Source organism: Penicillium samsonianum (genome assembly GCF_028829775.1).
Source record: "Penicillium samsonianum strain IBT 33392 chromosome Unknown utg000004l_segment0_segment0, whole genome shotgun sequence".
NCBI classification, from domain to species: Eukaryota; Fungi; Ascomycota; class Eurotiomycetes; order Eurotiales; family Aspergillaceae; genus Penicillium; species Penicillium samsonianum.
Genome location: NW_026643262.1, coordinates 5,005,602 through 5,020,946, shown reverse-complemented (window position 1 = coordinate 5,020,946; position 15,345 = coordinate 5,005,602). Strand labels below are relative to the sequence as shown.

The following is a 15,345-nucleotide window of genomic DNA, read 5'->3' as shown; positions in this document are numbered from 1 at the left end:
AAAGAAAGTGATGAAATCTGGACGGGGTTATACCAGAGTTGAAGATATTTCCTCCTATATGCATATATATTATTTCCCCCGCAAAAGCTTTTGTGTCGAAGCATGAGTTGTACATAGTTGTGGTCCACCATGCAATGCTAAATTCGTCCATGGCTATCAGTTCCATGTGTTGCACTGCATTGACCCAAAACCATACACTCTTCCCAAACCGGGGATTTAACCCAGGTATGCCTCGCGCTGGGTGAACATCCAAGCCAGCGAACCGGACGCAACAATCAAAGGGTTCAAGAACCGGCCCTTGAGTGAGGCATTGCCGAAGATGAGCTCGCCAACAAAGTGTGACAGTGCAATGCCGTACGTCCACATGCCAAGGTCATACGCGACAGAGTTTGTGATGTTGTAAGCGGCAGTCATGCGAATGACTGCAGAGAGGAAGGTCCAGGTTCCGAAGACGCGGCCGGAGAGCGGAGTTGCGGGGACCTTGCCATTGCTGTAGAGTAGGGATGTGTATGTCGGCGTAGTGTAGGCTTGCAAGCTGTTAAGAGCGGAAATGACCGAAACCTATATAGAGAGGTGGATGGTTAGTTAGGGGAATAGAGGCATTGATAGCTAGGGGTTCGGGGTAATGGGATTGGGGGGGGGGGGGGGGTGGACACGAGTAGAACTTACGAAGAAAAGCCATTTGGGCAGGAAACCCTCGGACTGGGGGAGATAGGCGAGGTATTGGTCCATTTTTGGGCAAATTGTGTTTTTGTTTGTTTTGGTTTGAAGGGAGTTGGTTGTTTTGTGACTTGGGAAGAGGCCGAGGATGTTTGGGAAGTCTTGGCGTTGACCTTCTCCCAACAAAGCCTCGCATTAGTTTACTCAACTCTTTTTCCCCTTTTGTCAACTTCTTGTTATTCACGTTTCTTTGCTCATTATGGATCTCTCAAAGCATATTGAGTGTCTCTCGCAATGGCCAGCCCATATTGCCCCGGGTTTGCCTACTTATGGAGCGCTGTTCCTCCTGGCGACTGGTGGGCTGGTCATTGCCTGCAAGGTCTGGACGTTCGTGCGGGTGCTTCTCAGCCTGTTCGTGCTTCCGGGTAAACCGGTAAGAAATTCGATATTCAGGCCCTCAAATTCAAGGGGATGAAGCTGACTAGAATGATTTGAATAGCTTCGCTCGTTCGGTCCCCCCGGTAGTTGGGCCGTGGTAACAGGCGCCTCAGACGGCCTGGGCAAAGAATTCGCGCTGCAATTGGCGAAGTCGAAATTCAACATTGTGCTTGTGTCGCGAACAGCCTCGAAGCTGGCAACCCTGTCAGAGGATATCAGCAAGCAGTTCCCGCAGGTGCAAACCAAGACACTCGCAATGGATTTCTCACGCAACGCCGACGCCGACTACCAGGCTCTGGGCGAACTGGTCTCCGATTTGGACGTGTCCGTGCTAGTCAACAACGTTGGCCTGAGCCACTCGATCCCCGTTCCCTTCGCGCAAACCCCCGCCGTGGAGATGGCTGATATCGTGACCATCAACTGCACCGGCACGCTGCGCGTCACTCAGCTTGTTGTTCCGGGCATGATGCAGCGCCGCCGCGGTCTGATTCTGACCATGGGCTCTTTTGGCGGTCTCCTACCTACCCCGTTCCTTGCCACTTACTCTGGCAGCAAGGCTTTCCTCCAGCATTGGTCCACTGCTCTTGGCGGCGAGTTGGCCCCCTACGGCATTGATGTGGAACTTGTGCAGGCCTACCTGATTACCTCTGCCATGTCCAAGATCCGTCGTGCCTCGGCTTCTATCCCTACCCCGCGCGCTTTCGTTCGCTCCGTTCTCTCCAAAATTGGTCGCAGTGGTGGCTCGCCTACCTACGCTTACAGCTCGTCACCCTACTGGAGCCATGGTATCATGGCTTGGTTCCTGACTTCTGTTTCTGGGACCATGGGCAAGCTTGTTCTGGGGCAGAACAAGTCTATGCACGAGAGCATTCGGAAGCGCGCTCTCCGCAAGGCTGAGCGTGAGAATGCCAAGAAGAGCACTTAATTTGCTCGATTTGCTGTTGTTGTGGAGTACGAGAGTTATGCTTTTCTTCTCCGGCGTGATTTATGTTATTCGAAATGCATGTCGGGTTCGACTAAGTGTATAAACAAAGAAATGACATTAATCACACTAATGGGAACATCATTGATACCTAAAGGTCATCGTATTCTATTCCAAGAAAGAAAAACAAATTAAAGATGCTGGGCTCCGTCACCAACCTCCGAGGTCTTGCTGTCTTGCTCTCGGCCTTCCATAAAATCCTTATCGATAAGCTCTTATCACCCCGCCATGGACAGACCGATCTCATCTATCATCCATGATGACTGGCTAGAAACTGCAAATATTTACAATCGAACTAACTGAGCATTCGAGAACTTTATATCCATCGTCATGTCTCAAACGACCCACTCCAGTGGCATCGATGACGCCCCAAACAAAAATTCCACAGAATCAAGAACATCGATCTGTGACAACCGCATTCACCTCCTCCTTGCCGCAACTGGCTCCGTCGCGACTATCAAAATAGCCAATATCATCAGCGCCCTCTCCCCTCATATCCACAAGCTCTCGATAAGAGTAATTCTCACCACCAAAGCCAAGCAATTCCTAGCCGGCCAATCCGCCGAGCAGCCCACTGTATCATCCCTCATTTCCCTCCCTGGCGTGGAAGCCGTCTACGACGATGACGCGGAGTGGGGGCCAGAGCCCTGGCGCCGCGGTGTTGATATTTTGCACATCTCTCTCCGACGCTGGGCAGATATCCTTGTCATTGCTCCTCTTTCCGCAAACACCCTAGCCAAGCTCGCCAACGGACTTAGCGATAACCTGTTGACGTCCGTATGTCGGGCGTGGGATACGGATGGCCAGGTTGACGGGAAACGAAAGCGGATTGTAGTTGCGCCGGCCATGAATACGGCTATGTGGCGGCACCCAGTGACGGCCCAGCATATCCGGGTACTAGAGGTGGAATGGGGTGTTAGAAAAGACGAGGACAAGAGAGAGGAGACAGGCTGGTTCGAGGTTCTGCAACCGCAGTCATCAAAGGTGTTAGCTTGTGGGGACGTGGGGAGCGGCGCTATGTTGGAATGGACCGAGATAGTCAAGGTCATTGAAGATAGGTTAGGGTTGAGCGATCAGAATTCTTCTCAGGGTACTTAGGATCTGTCCTTGCACATTCCTCCTAGATTCCAATTTATCACATCTTGCTCCAGGTCACGTATTCCCCGTCGATTCTGTGGTGGCATTTCCAAATCATCTTTTTTGGGTCCTTCGTGGTAAATACTCTTTACAATGTCTTTTCTTCCACCATTTTCCATATTTCCTTTCATCTAACGTAAGGCAAGTGTTGGAATCTGCAGTAAATTGATCTACTGAAAAACAATCCAGCTCAGTTCAAGATAGTCGTGATGGTCCCAAACAACCGCCGTACAGACTTCGGTTTGCCCCTTATACGATCTGTTCTTTGTCTCTACACAAGTCCATGGGAGTTAGCATTAATCAAATATTCCAAGGTGATATAGCCCCTGGCGCTTGCTTGAGCGCGTGACAGTTCCCACCATTTTTGATTGGCCCCCCAAACCCTGCTTAGCACCAGCCGGACAATGAAATAACTAGATAACCAAGAGTGCTTGCTGGAGGATCTCTAACGATTTATTAGTTGATAGCAGTGATGAGGACGAGGACGAATAAATCAAATTGGTTTGATCAGTAATAACACGTTCTATAAACTTGACCGTTCCTTCAGTTGCAAAATAGAGGCTGAGCCAGCCTGAGACATCTGGCCAACCAGATCTAAAGCAATACATCCGTATTAAACTATCAATCATGAGCCATGGCCAGGTCCTTTTGCCCAATCTCTTCGCCCAGTGTATATGCACTGAAATGTATCACCCGATCAGTCTGTGAAAAAGATACCTGGATCAAAAGCTCCAAGCAATAGACGGTCTGTCCGGCGATGGTTTGGTGAGGAAACAGGGAAAGGTCAAGGCCATTGAAGTGACATTGAATGTAATCGATGCAATGTGCATCTAGATTGAACTTTTCTCAGCATTCCCGATCACTCACTTGGGACGGTGGTTGGAAACTCTAGGCTTACCGGAGTTCTCAAATCGTTGTGGTGCAACTTGGAGATTGGACTCGTAAATCTCCACAGGCTTGGTAAGAAGACCATGCTCCCAATGAAGTAGCTGGATTGTGTGGCATGTCTGGAAATTCTTCTGGTATCTCTGATCCTTTTTTTGGGGGGGAGTTCATCTGTTAGATTATGCGAGGTAGCGCATACTTTTTATACGACATACCTTGTGTAACACCCAATGAGGGAGCAAATTCACCGATAGTGCACCGGGCCCGTCTCCCAGTCGTTGCGACTCGTTTCGGTGGGAGAGAGCAAAAGGTTGAACAGATGCCAGACCGTAATTTCGCGAGCATTTGTAGGTTGGAAGAGAGTAGCCCCGAAGCCCTTGAAGTGCTGCCCCACGAGCAATAGCCTCCCCCCTAGGGTATACATGTTAGATCTTTTCCCTAAGCTTGCAGCATCCAAAGGAATATTTTACTCACGGTCTCTCAGGAACAAGCACGGAAATGTTGCCAAGGCGATTCAGGGAATATTGTAGTCTCTCCTGAAGATATGGTGAGGCACTGAATCCGCCAACCAAGACAACTTTCTATGGAGGATGATAATGTTAGTTTCACAAGTAACCCACGAAGCAAGGATGAGAGTCGCTCACATTGATGACACGCCGCCTACATTTTTCATTTGCAGCAGAGATCTGAGACACAATCAGGTCGAAAATCCTGCTCAGAACAGGCTCGTATAGGCCTCGGATATCTTCAGATTGAAGAACAACACGTCTTCGTCTTTGATTGGAAAATGTGGGATCTGTCTCGGGGGCATTCAAGTTGAAATCAAAGTACCAGATGTTTCCCCCTAGACCATTGAAGTCTGTTTTGATCGTTTCAAACTTGTTCATGGCCAAGCTTCCTGCTTCGATCTCGCCCACGGGTAGGTTATTGAATGCCCCTTCAAGCCTACGAGATAGTAGTTCATAGAATCGACTGTCAATAGCAGTGCTACCGCATTTAGCTCCTATTGCCTATTAGTATTCGGGTCATGTCGATTATGTCTTTTATATATCATACCCATAGCTGTGGTGATCTGCTCAAGAGAGGTTGTCGGATCAACATCTGTGACATAGTATGTTGCGATATCCTGGTCACAGTGTGAGATTATGGAGAGCCAATGGTATAATGGGGGTATCTCACCACTGTTCCCCCTCCACAGTCGCAGATTAGAACTCCATCACGATGCTAAGAATTCGGTGAATAAGATGTTTAGCTAAACGGCGCCACCACACCGAGTTCAGTGTTTTGACTTACCTTGACGTTGGAATTTCCGTCACAAAAGACAGAAAGAGCTGCAGCCTCTGGTTCCGTTGTAGTCCACACCTGGTGTAAATGGCTTGTTCCAAAGCCTGCTCTTTGGATTGCCTGGCGCATCAAAAGCTGTGTCTCTTCAGACCAGCTAGCTGGGATCGTGAACCAGAAATCGATCGGCACTCGACTTATATTCCGTAGGTTACTATGCATAGGTCCCACCACCTCGGAGATGTAGTGCTGAATATGTGCGTAGATCCGAGAAAGGTAGTCTGCCACAGTTTCCACAGCTTCCTTTTGGTCGGGCAGCTTCAGAATCTCTGAGCGAGTGACCATCTCCAGGAACTCATCGTCGAACTGGTTACGCTGGAGATGTCTGTCCAATAGCAGCTTTGTCCAGGCATATGATTTCATGCCTGGCTCGACCTCAAAGCCCCAGAGAGGTGGTCCTCCATTCTGCGTGTATGAAATTAGGGACGGGGTGTTGAGATCACCAATAATACCTGGAGGCCATTGGTTGATCAACCCGATACTGTCACTGTCTGTTTGACCACCTTCATGGGTCGTGATGGCATACGCAATCTCTATTTTCGGGAAACACCGAATTCATTAGTGAAAGAAACGAATTTAGTCATTGAAGATAGATTTTCTTACCTGTGAAGGTGGTACCGTAGTCCACACCCACAACAAGCTTGTACCCATTCTCGGCTTCCATATTGTCTTGGAACCAGGAGATATTCTGTCTATGCTAGAAGAGGATTTAGAAGGACAAGTTAAATTGGAAACTCGACCTAGATGACTTAGTGTTATAGTAATTCATTCCCGATGGGCTAGCTCTAAGAAATTCCAAGATTTAGGGTTCTGTTTTAGTTGTCTTTACAACATGACCGTCATAGGTTTCATTGCATGCAAGATTCCGCACTAAAGTTGATGTTAAGTAGAACCACCTCATTCCAAGGTTGACTACAAGACAAATTAGAGTTTCTCCTGGTTCTTGGACCTCAGTTTCAGTCCACTTCAAGATATCTGGACTAGTTCCAAAGAAGCATAAAGAAATGTGTGTGCTAAACTCCTATGGAGGTACTCTGTTCTTTCCCCCTAGTTTCATCCAACCTCAACACACGGAGTTTCTTTATCTCTCATGTGGGTATTAGTAAAAGAAGAATAAACAAGTTAGGTTAATTTGAACTCCTTCCAAAAGTAACAAAAAAATGTACGTGGCCATGTTTCTCCCAACCAGACATAAGATGGAACATGACCATTCTGTCGTTCGAAATTCATCCCTCTTTCTTCTTTTCGTATAATTCCCCCCTCTCTCTCTGACTACATCACTTTTTCTGCCATGAGCACTACTCGATCGAAGAAGAAACAGAAATCTCAGGTAAGGAGTTTCCCTTTTGCAGCTATATGTTTAGTCTGACATGCTCTAGGGGGAGAATTCTCCACCTGTAGAACATCAGCAGAAGAAAGCAAAGATGTCTACTTACACAGCCGACCACAAGTGGGAGTTTCCCCGTTTTACACGGAATGAATAGCTGCAGGAAATTCATGAGATGAGAACCATGATCGAGGCGGGCATGTTGGATTGGTCCAGCCCAGAAAAGAAAGATGATATGTTTTATTCGCTCTCATTCACCGTGAATGTCCAATCATGGGCCATTGAAAACGGGAAGTCCAAGCCTGAGGATGTGGACCGTCTCTCCAAAACCCAAAAACAAACCATCATCAGCAGCCTCGCGGGATACTGTGTGCAAGAGAAATGGGATATTCTAATGGGACTCCTTCCAGATATGCTTCGTGAGACGATCCTTGAGATATTTTTGGAAACTCTGATCTACAAAGACATCTTTGGCAAGATGTTCATGTCCCCTTTCTGGTACTTGGACGGGAAAATGTCCCCGACAGACGAAGGAGATGAGATGGTCGGTGCACGACTGCAGCATTTGTATGACAGATTCTACGAAAGTATGTATACAACTTCCCGTCTAAAGGGACGTTTCATTGACCATGGTCTTTCATTTCTATAGCCAACCCACTCATGGCGGCACTATGGAGATCCGAGACAAACCGCCTTGCAAACTCGATGGATATAAAAAAGGCATCGAACATACTACTTGCAAGTCACCATCGGGACCGCCGCCAGTCTTTCATCAGTCAATTTGTAGATGACTTTCTCTCCACCGAGCCCATCCAGTGGCTACTTAGAGAGCCATCAAGCAAGGAGGAGAACAAGCGGTACCGGAAACTTTGCAACATTTATATGCAGGCAATGGAAAAAGCTGCAGAAATGGGAAATATACGAGGCCACCTTGAATTCCATAGGTTGGCGGAGCTGTCTGAGACTTTCACCTTGGGTGAGAGGATGGTTACACATGAATACAATTGCCTACCAAAAGGTAGCACCAGACTAGATGGTCATCGGATCTTGATGGTTGTTTACCCAGGGATTGTTCGCAGATATATTTGTGCTCGTGATAGATAAATCACTGAGTACAGCACCAAAGCATATGTTGTGGTTGAGAAGCGACCCAAGGGGAAAGATCAGCAGAAATGATCTGGATGAAATTGGTTTGTCGGTTGACTTTTTTGGTGTTCGATTTCATAGTCTGATCTCTAGTTTTACCGTTTTGCTTCTTGAACACTTCACCATCTACATTCTCGCATTCCATTGGCGATTGGTCATTACCTACACTCGATACGTGGACACATTCATATCTCATTCTATAGAAGTAGCTCACCTGTTTTCCGAAGTAGGTAGGAAAAATACCACTATGATGACTTACTTGGGCACGTTGGCTGCTTCCACCGTCAAATCTATAGAGGATATCATTCTATTCAACAAAGAGCGTCTCGAGCTTCAGGTGGGAATCAGTACGTCCAATATCATCGCCAGTTGACCCGATATCGATGGTTGCATGACTGACTGACCCTGGAAGATCAAACATACTTGGTACAATGAATGTCAGGGAAATTACATGTCTCTCTCCAAATGCAATGTTAAAACGAGATGAATGATAAAGATGGTGAAAGTAATGTAATTCCCGAGATTAGCATAGGGCCATGTAGCCAAATATCGTGACATCTTGCACAAGTCATCCGATATGGTGTAGTGGCTAACATCGCCGTCTCTCACACGGCAGCCGGGGGTTCGATTCCCCCTATCGGAGTTTATTTTTTATTCTTTTTGTTCCTCCATTCCCTCGTGTATTTTGACTAGTTTTCTAGACAAAGAAGTATTATGTATGACAGTGGTAACCAAGGATCGCCTACACTCTAGTTTTTACGTTGCATACTCATGTCATACATCCATGGATTACATATGTAGTTATAACTAACTAACTAGTTAGCCCTGAAAGGTACATATGTACCTATATCCTCTAATCTTGGACTCACCGCCTTCAACATTGTGATAGGAGAGCTGCAATCTGGACCCTTGAACATTCCGAAAGATCCATGGATGTGACGCGATGCCTATTTGCATCGAGTGCTCCTATCCGGTCTCTCACTTGTACAGCGCCTACAGTCGTGCCGATGACCGGTCCCAAGGCAAGGGTGTGCGACTGACGCAATGCCCGCGGTGCCAGCGGTTTGCCGACAAATACGTTGAATATGACTTTGTCGTGCTCTTCATTGACTTGGTGCTCATTAAGCCCCAGGTAAGCATTATACATGTTCGCGAGGGACGTGACCTGGCTAACATATCTGGAAACAGGTATACCGACATCTCCTCTTCAATCGGCTCGGGCGAGATGACAACCAGTTCGATGTGGGTATACTATTCTAAACAATTGTGAGCCACACTGATAAAGTGCCCTTTTAGCGGTCCATAATTCGCCTGGGGGTTCTTCTACTTCTCTTCGACGTCTATCTGACCTGGGCACGCATCGAGAAGGACCCATCCCTCGCAGCCACCTTCTTGTCCCGCGCCCCTATCATTGTCCAATACCTCTTCTTTCTAAGCTTGAATGCAGCTGCAACTCTCGCGCACCACCTCACCGTGCGCCTTTTGGCCTCAATCCTGGTTCCAAAGTCGCGCCGATACAGTGGACCAGACAGCAGCAGCAATGCCAACACCAATCCCAGCACAAAATCTACTGGAGATGCCACCCCCTTTCCTTCCTCTCCTCCCACGCCAGCAATGCATCCCTCGCCATGCGGAGTGTCAATAAATCCACCCACCCAAAACCCCGCCAACCCCCCCGCAAGCCTACTAAGCCCAACCCCAAACCCTAGCTCATATAGCGAGGTCACCTCCCCGACCGACCTATCCCCACTATCGCAAGGTACATCAATGGGACCACCACCCCGACCTGCGCCGCCCCTGCGCCGGACATCAACAGCCCCGGTGCAGAATATCCAGCCCCTACCCCCTCCAACAGCCGCAAGCCCAGCAGCGATCAGCACCGCCCTGCTCGTCAGCAGCTGCGCGAAGCTCTTCCCCATCCTGCTCGTAATCTGGGGCGCTGACGGCAGCGGCAGCCTCTCCGATATTCCAGCACACAGCCACATAGCAGCACAGATCCGGTCTTCGACGCAGCCGGCTACGATGCCAAGCGCGGTGCATCAGAGCCTATTCGCCACAGCCACAAAAACCTCTTCCCTGCTCTCTGCGAAAGCGGCTATATCAACTCCATCGTCGACTTCAATTCGTTCTTCTTCGTTCCTAGAATCGTGGCTAGCCGCCACGGCTTCTTCGCTTAGGACTTCTACGCCGACTAGTTATTTGACTGGGCTTTTTGACTTGCTTGCTTCGTTGCTTTCTCTTGGTGTTGTTGATACGCACCTAGTGCTTCTGAGTAATATCGAGGCCTTGTATATCTTACTTGGCTGTGGGTATCTGCGTGCTGTTGCTGTTGCTGTTGCGGGCCAAATCGCCCGGTGGGCGGTGCAGAGGGTGATTCTGGGTGCTGTGGGAGTTGGCTAACGGAGCGGCTCAGATGAACTTACGTACTCGATATATAAATTAATTCAACCTAGCTTTCTCAGCATCCAAGTCGCACCAATATGCATATCACTAGGTCTAGGTACTCTACGAAGCGGAAACTCATTGGCCGATATCCCCGATTAGTAGGTACAGTCATAGGTAGCATTGGAATAGCAGAGTGACCGAAAGGATATGAATGCTTTCCATACAAAATGAAATTGACCAATTACTAAACAAAACTAGATCAAAACTAAACATACAGATAAAACGCTGCCAAGAAAAGGCCTTCTAGGGGAACAGCTATACAAAAACATAAAATAGCTGCGAACCCACACAGGTTCGCAATGCAGACCAAATCCACACGCAGCTCGCTACCAAGCCTAAGAAGCACAGGGAAAGAAAAGCAGTCTTCATTTCCTGTCTAACCCGTGGACATCCCAGCGTGGGATGGGATAAACCTGAGTTCATCTTATATTATCCAATGATAAGATAAGACGAAATGATATCTCACAACCGACAGTCTCCCGAAATATCAGTTCACAAAATGGAAGAAAAACACAAGAAACCACAAGGGGGAAATGCCTCTATTGCGGTACGCGATCAGGTCTGATGTCTGACCGCTTCGGTGCGATGAGAGGGTGCCACTGTGAGAGGAAGACGATGGCTATATTGAATAGGTTAGTATCTTTTATGTAGTACACATATCATGGCGATAGGTGGATAGAGAGAATGGGTCACAAGAAACGTACCCCACATCAAGTAACAGGAAACGAAGGTAAGGATGAGCGTACTGCGGAAGAGGCTTCGGACAGCAGAGTCAGTATTCTCAAGTGCTTGCAACTTTTAAAAGAAATGGCCGCTGGGCTCGACGCCCAGTATGCAAAGAGTGAAGCATATGGACTCACGTTTGGTTATCGCCCTTTGGGCTTAGGAACCATGCTGCTGTCGAGAGGGCAATGATGATAACCAGGCCAATGACCATGCTCCAGCTGTTGAAGTTCACGTTAGCGACTATAATTTTGTATCCTTATCGAGGCGTGGGGGAATAGATTGAACAATGCGAACACCCAAAATCAGAGGTAATCATTGACTTCATGGCTGAAGATAGGTATGGATTGTTTATCCCGTGACTCCGACAGAGGGGGGAGGGAACATACCCGTTTGCCATTTTGCCGGTATTTTGTTATTATCTTCGTTCGTCAGAAGTAAAGAACAACCCAGAGTTGAGATCACTCGGTGTGTTATGCGAATGTCGGTGTGGGCGAAGAGGGGTGAGATAGAAAGGAGAGGGCAGATAATGCTGATCGTTTACTTGATGGTATAAATTCTCTGCACCAGTGTTCTTAAATGTCCGGTTCCTTTGACGGCGCGGGTGGATGGACAAGTGATCGATTATAATCGATGCAGCGTGACACGATTGGGATCGGCTCGATGGTGTTTTAGGTATGTATTCGAGGAATCAAATATCCGGAGGTTCTCTTGGGAAATATGCAGCTGCCAGGTGTGTTGCGAGCTGAAAAAGGCGACCTGGCGAGTTGGAGTATCCGTTGATGTCGGAGCTCCTGGAGCTGCATGCCTGAGGCAGAATTGGCGGGCGGTGGATCCCGAGGCAAGACCCCATATGAACCTTGGAGGGTGGCATCTATTCTACATTTCCGCTACAATATGACTTTTATGAGAGTACAGATAGCAGGACCGAATTGCAAGTCCAAAAATCCAGACTGAATGATCTGTTGGGTTGGCTCAGCAGAAGCAAAGCGGCTTAGATACAAAACTCAAGGCCATGGCTCGGAGTAACAGACAAAATCGAAGCCAGGCGGAAGGATAACAAAAGAAACATGACATTCAAAACAACGCTTAAGCGCCCTCACGGATCTTGCGGTAGCTAGCCTAAGGAAAACGTGGTTAGATGCGATGGACGTGTAGAATGAGCATTCACCGAGAACTTACCTCCTGCTCGACCTGCAGCGCATCTACAGTCGGAGCAAGCTCGCTGAGAATCTCATATGACTTCTTGTGGAACTCGAGTTGAGCGGCGATCAGATCGGCCAAGTTGCGCAGGGGCTCGGGGGTATCAAGGACCTGTTGCAAGCGATGTTAGTACCACAGGACGGATTTTAGAGCGCCAAAAGAAAAAAAACAATCAACCAGAACATACGTTTTTCATCACGCTCACAGCCTCCTCAGTCTGGCCAACAAACTCATCTTCGGCCTGCTCGATCTCCGCGCGGGCATCCTCGCTCAAGTTATCCAGGTCGCCGTGGGCACCGGCCTTTTTGCTAGCCTTGATGGAGTCAAGCATCAAGCGGGCGTTCTCAACATTCTTGCGCGCCTTAGCAGCGAACATCAAGTTGGTGTTGAGTGTGGTATTCCAGCCAGCCAGGAAGCGGGACTGGATCTGAGCATCCTGGGCCAGACGAGCCTCGCCAACCTGCTCCTCGGCCAGAGCATACTTCTCCAACGCAGTGGCAAGCGGATCTTCGCCCTCGGTGCTCTGCGCGAGTGTCTGGGAGCCAGCGAGGGAGGCACGGGCGATCGCGTGGTTGAAGGTCTTGGGTTGGGGCTTTGCGGAAGGCGGGGCTGTCAGGGCAGCTTGTGCCTCGGCGGGCGAACCTGCCTGGGACAGGAGCTGCACTTTCTCGTTGATAGTGCGGCCCAGGTCATTGAAGGATTCGCGGATGTTGGGAGGGTAGTCGTAGGCCTCGTTGGAGTATTGGGAACTGTTCGTGAGAGGTGGCGCCGGTTAGCACATGTGGGTAGAGCCATCCATAGCGCATAAAGTAACAGGGATTACTCACGTCACCTGCAACAGCTTCTGGTGGACAAGCTTGAGCGCATCGACGCGCTTCTCGAGCTCGATGTATTCATCGGGGAGCTGGGTCTTGTCGTCGGCCTGGCCCAGCTGCTCCTTGATCATTTGCTGGGTACGCTGCGCAAAAGGCGTGAAGCTCGCACTGTCCGTCAGAAAACCACAAGGCAAGAAGATGTTAGTAAAGCGACCGATCACAAGTCGAGGGGTGGAACGAGGTTCGCGGGATAGGGGGGCTATGACGGTGTACTCACCTGAAGTTCTTTCCGAATGCCTGCATTCGATCCATGATTGGTGTATTTTAAACTTTTTTGTTAGGAAGAAAAAGGAGGAGAGAATGGCGAGAAATGGATGGGAGTGATGATGGGTTATCACCACATGTGCTACGCGGGCGGGACGAAGCCTCGACCTTGCACCGCCTCACTTGCGCCACATATCAACTTATCAGGCACCCGTGAGTATGTATGTATCATCTTCTTTTCTACCTCCAAATGTATGTCAAATTCATGGTCCATATCAGAGGCAGCCTCCTGTGAGTATAGAGTGTTAAGGCTTCAATGTTCAAATTGACTAAAAAGATACATAAAAACATCCGGAATTCCCCATTCAGACCAGAACCCAGAACCACTGGAATCAAATTAAAATCATAGCATCGTAAGTCTCTGAAGAAAAGCTGGAAAGCAGTATGGAAATCAGGTTAGGTCAGAGTTGCCATCATAGCACGCATGATGCGAGAGTTAGGTTCTAGAGAAGGTCAGAATCACCGAAACAATTTAGTAATCTGGGGCGTCATACCTGAGCGCTCCTGCGTCCGGATCTCAGTAACCTCCTCCTGGTTACCTCTATCATCAATGATATCTGTTTCGCGTTGTCGAGTGATCTCAATCCCACCCTGCCTCTCCAGACGAAGAAGTCTTGTCTCCTCTTCCAGATTGCGAATGTAATCACTCACGTCGTGATCGCTCTCTCGTGGACGAACGAGAACCATCGAGCCCGTCCGAGCAGCATCTGATTCTCGTTCGATGTACTGCACGGGAGCCAGTAGATGAGGTCCGCGGTCATGGACTGATACAGCTCGTCGCCGAGAGACTCCCCGTGCTCGCGGCCTCTCAACAAACTCCTCATATTGGTCCACATGGTGGCGTGATCTTGACCTGTGTCGGGAGGGTGATGCTTCCACAATGAATGCTTGGCTGGTGCGGGGAGAAGCCTCGACACGCAAGTGTTCTGTCGTCACCCGCTCGCGTGGCCGTTCCCTGAGGGGAGGAGACGGGGATAGGCCGATGTATTCGGCTGTTCGAAAAACCCAAATCAGTATTACTCTTCCTCATAGGGACTTGGGAATGCGGGTGCGGGTGCCACTCACTTTCCACAGGCGACGGCCGCCTGAACTCGCGGCTCAAGCTAAGCACTTCGTCGATCTGTTCCTTCGACAATGCCTTTTGAATGATAATCATATCCTCCTACTCAGGTCAGCAGCCGACAACAGCACTTTTGGAAAACAAAGGACCAACCTCTTCTTTGAATGGATACCCTAGATCCATGATGGCGTGGATATGAGCAAGGTGACGAGGAACACGGGTCTTCCCTTTGCGCGGATAAGGTTTCTCCTCATGATGTCTGCGAACAGTACTGCTAGAACGGCGACGTCGATCACCCATATCTCGGTCACGAATATCTCTGAACTCTTCATCACCATAATAGTCGGGCTCGGCAATCCTAATATCCTCGTAGACTTCTCGCTCGCGATAACGGCCCGGAGAGGGATGATGGCGAGGCGGAGCAACGACAGGCACACGGGGAGCGCGGGGTCCACGATCTCGGGCATCGAGGTGTTCCATTTTGCGCCGGGGTATGCGGTCGAAGGTGTCTAAGGACGACTGCCGCCTAATAAGTTGGGGACGACGGAATGAGGGACTGTCGTCACGGCGCCGACGCCGGTCATGCGCCACAAGAGACATGGCAGGGGATGGGTGGTCTAGATGGTCATCTTCATAGAGTCTCCCGGGTGCGCGCGCAGGGGGTCCATATCGGTCTTCCTCGCGGAGGCGTGCTTCAAAGCGCTCTTCGGCATGGCGGGGTCGTTCGGCCACGGGGGGACCCCGTGAGTATCGATCGTATCGATCGCGAGAGTCCAGGGTCCCTGTTGACGAGCGGTAATCATCATACCGAGACATCTGGGAGTATCACCGGATTCTACAAAACAAAAAGAAGGGTGAA

At 49.2% G+C, this 15,345-nt stretch overlaps 10 protein-coding genes across 10 annotated transcripts; 5 read left to right on the top strand and 5 right to left on the bottom strand.

Annotated features, from left to right (window-relative positions):
• Positions 1-216: 216 nt before the first annotated feature.
• Positions 217-732, bottom strand: N7471_008861 (Erg28 family protein; the record flags this gene model as incomplete). Its single annotated transcript, XM_057281580.1, has 2 exons — positions 217-561; positions 670-732. 2 exons carry the CDS (start codon positions 730-732, stop codon positions 217-219), a joined length of 408 nt encoding a protein of 135 aa, XP_057135840.1.
• A 127-nt stretch (positions 733-859) lies between these two features.
• Positions 860-2,186, top strand: N7471_008860 (ketoreductase; the record flags this gene model as incomplete). Its single annotated transcript, XM_057281579.1, has 2 exons — positions 860-1,093; positions 1,160-2,186. Coding segments are annotated over 2 exons (1,098 nt in total), but the record flags the coding sequence as incomplete, so codon positions are not given.
• A 224-nt stretch (positions 2,187-2,410) lies between these two features.
• On the top strand, positions 2,411-3,178 carry N7471_008859 (uncharacterized protein; the record flags this gene model as incomplete). Its single annotated transcript, XM_057281578.1, has 1 exon — positions 2,411-3,178. One exon carries the CDS (start codon positions 2,411-2,413, stop codon positions 3,176-3,178), a length of 768 nt encoding a protein of 255 aa, XP_057135838.1.
• Positions 3,179-3,838: 660 nt separating this feature from the next.
• On the bottom strand, positions 3,839-6,107 carry N7471_008858 (Hsp70 family protein; the record flags this gene model as incomplete). The annotated part of the gene is made up of 9 exons (XM_057281577.1): positions 3,839-4,047; positions 4,116-4,251; positions 4,318-4,513; positions 4,577-4,683; positions 4,747-5,105; positions 5,159-5,228; positions 5,282-5,326; positions 5,396-5,976; positions 6,047-6,107. 9 exons carry the CDS (start codon positions 6,105-6,107, stop codon positions 3,839-3,841), a joined length of 1,764 nt encoding a protein of 587 aa, XP_057135837.1.
• An 847-nt stretch (positions 6,108-6,954) lies between these two features.
• N7471_008857 (uncharacterized protein) lies at positions 6,955-7,874 on the top strand (the record flags this gene model as incomplete). The annotated part of the gene is made up of 2 exons (XM_057281576.1): positions 6,955-7,357; positions 7,420-7,874. 2 exons carry the CDS (start codon positions 6,955-6,957, stop codon positions 7,872-7,874), a joined length of 858 nt encoding a protein of 285 aa, XP_057135836.1.
• A 612-nt stretch (positions 7,875-8,486) lies between these two features.
• N7471_008856 (uncharacterized protein) lies at positions 8,487-8,855 on the top strand (the record flags this gene model as incomplete). Its single annotated transcript, XM_057281575.1, has 2 exons — positions 8,487-8,558; positions 8,736-8,855. Coding segments are annotated over 2 exons (192 nt in total), but the record flags the coding sequence as incomplete, so codon positions are not given.
• Positions 8,856-8,859: 4 nt separating this feature from the next.
• Positions 8,860-10,316, top strand: N7471_008855 (sterol homeostasis protein ARV1; the record flags this gene model as incomplete). Its single annotated transcript, XM_057281574.1, has 3 exons — positions 8,860-9,048; positions 9,105-9,158; positions 9,213-10,316. 3 exons carry the CDS (start codon positions 8,860-8,862, stop codon positions 10,314-10,316), a joined length of 1,347 nt encoding a protein of 448 aa, XP_057135834.1.
• A 77-nt stretch (positions 10,317-10,393) lies between these two features.
• On the bottom strand, positions 10,394-11,849 carry N7471_008854 (uncharacterized protein). The gene is made up of 4 exons (XM_057281573.1): positions 11,474-11,849; positions 11,222-11,305; positions 11,066-11,118; positions 10,394-10,980 (listed from the first exon to the last, which is right to left on the bottom strand). The coding sequence occupies exons 1-4, from the start codon at positions 11,482-11,484 to the stop codon at positions 10,901-10,903; spliced, it is 228 nt and encodes a 75-aa protein (XP_057135833.1). The 5' UTR covers positions 11,485-11,849; the 3' UTR covers positions 10,394-10,900.
• A 167-nt stretch (positions 11,850-12,016) lies between these two features.
• Positions 12,017-13,483, bottom strand: N7471_008853 (BAR domain-containing protein). Its single transcript, XM_057281572.1, has 5 exons — positions 13,380-13,483; positions 13,115-13,270; positions 12,475-13,036; positions 12,267-12,398; positions 12,017-12,206 (listed from the first exon to the last, which is right to left on the bottom strand). Exons 1-5 carry the CDS (start codon positions 13,412-13,414, stop codon positions 12,174-12,176), a joined length of 918 nt encoding a protein of 305 aa, XP_057135832.1. The 5' UTR covers positions 13,415-13,483; the 3' UTR covers positions 12,017-12,173.
• A 339-nt stretch (positions 13,484-13,822) lies between these two features.
• N7471_008852 (uncharacterized protein) lies at positions 13,823-15,302 on the bottom strand (the record flags this gene model as incomplete). The annotated part of the gene is made up of 4 exons (XM_057281571.1): positions 13,823-13,869; positions 13,921-14,418; positions 14,492-14,588; positions 14,640-15,302. The coding sequence occupies 4 exons, from the start codon at positions 15,300-15,302 to the stop codon at positions 13,823-13,825; spliced, it is 1,305 nt and encodes a 434-aa protein (XP_057135831.1).
• Between the last annotated feature and the right edge of the window lie 43 nt (positions 15,303-15,345).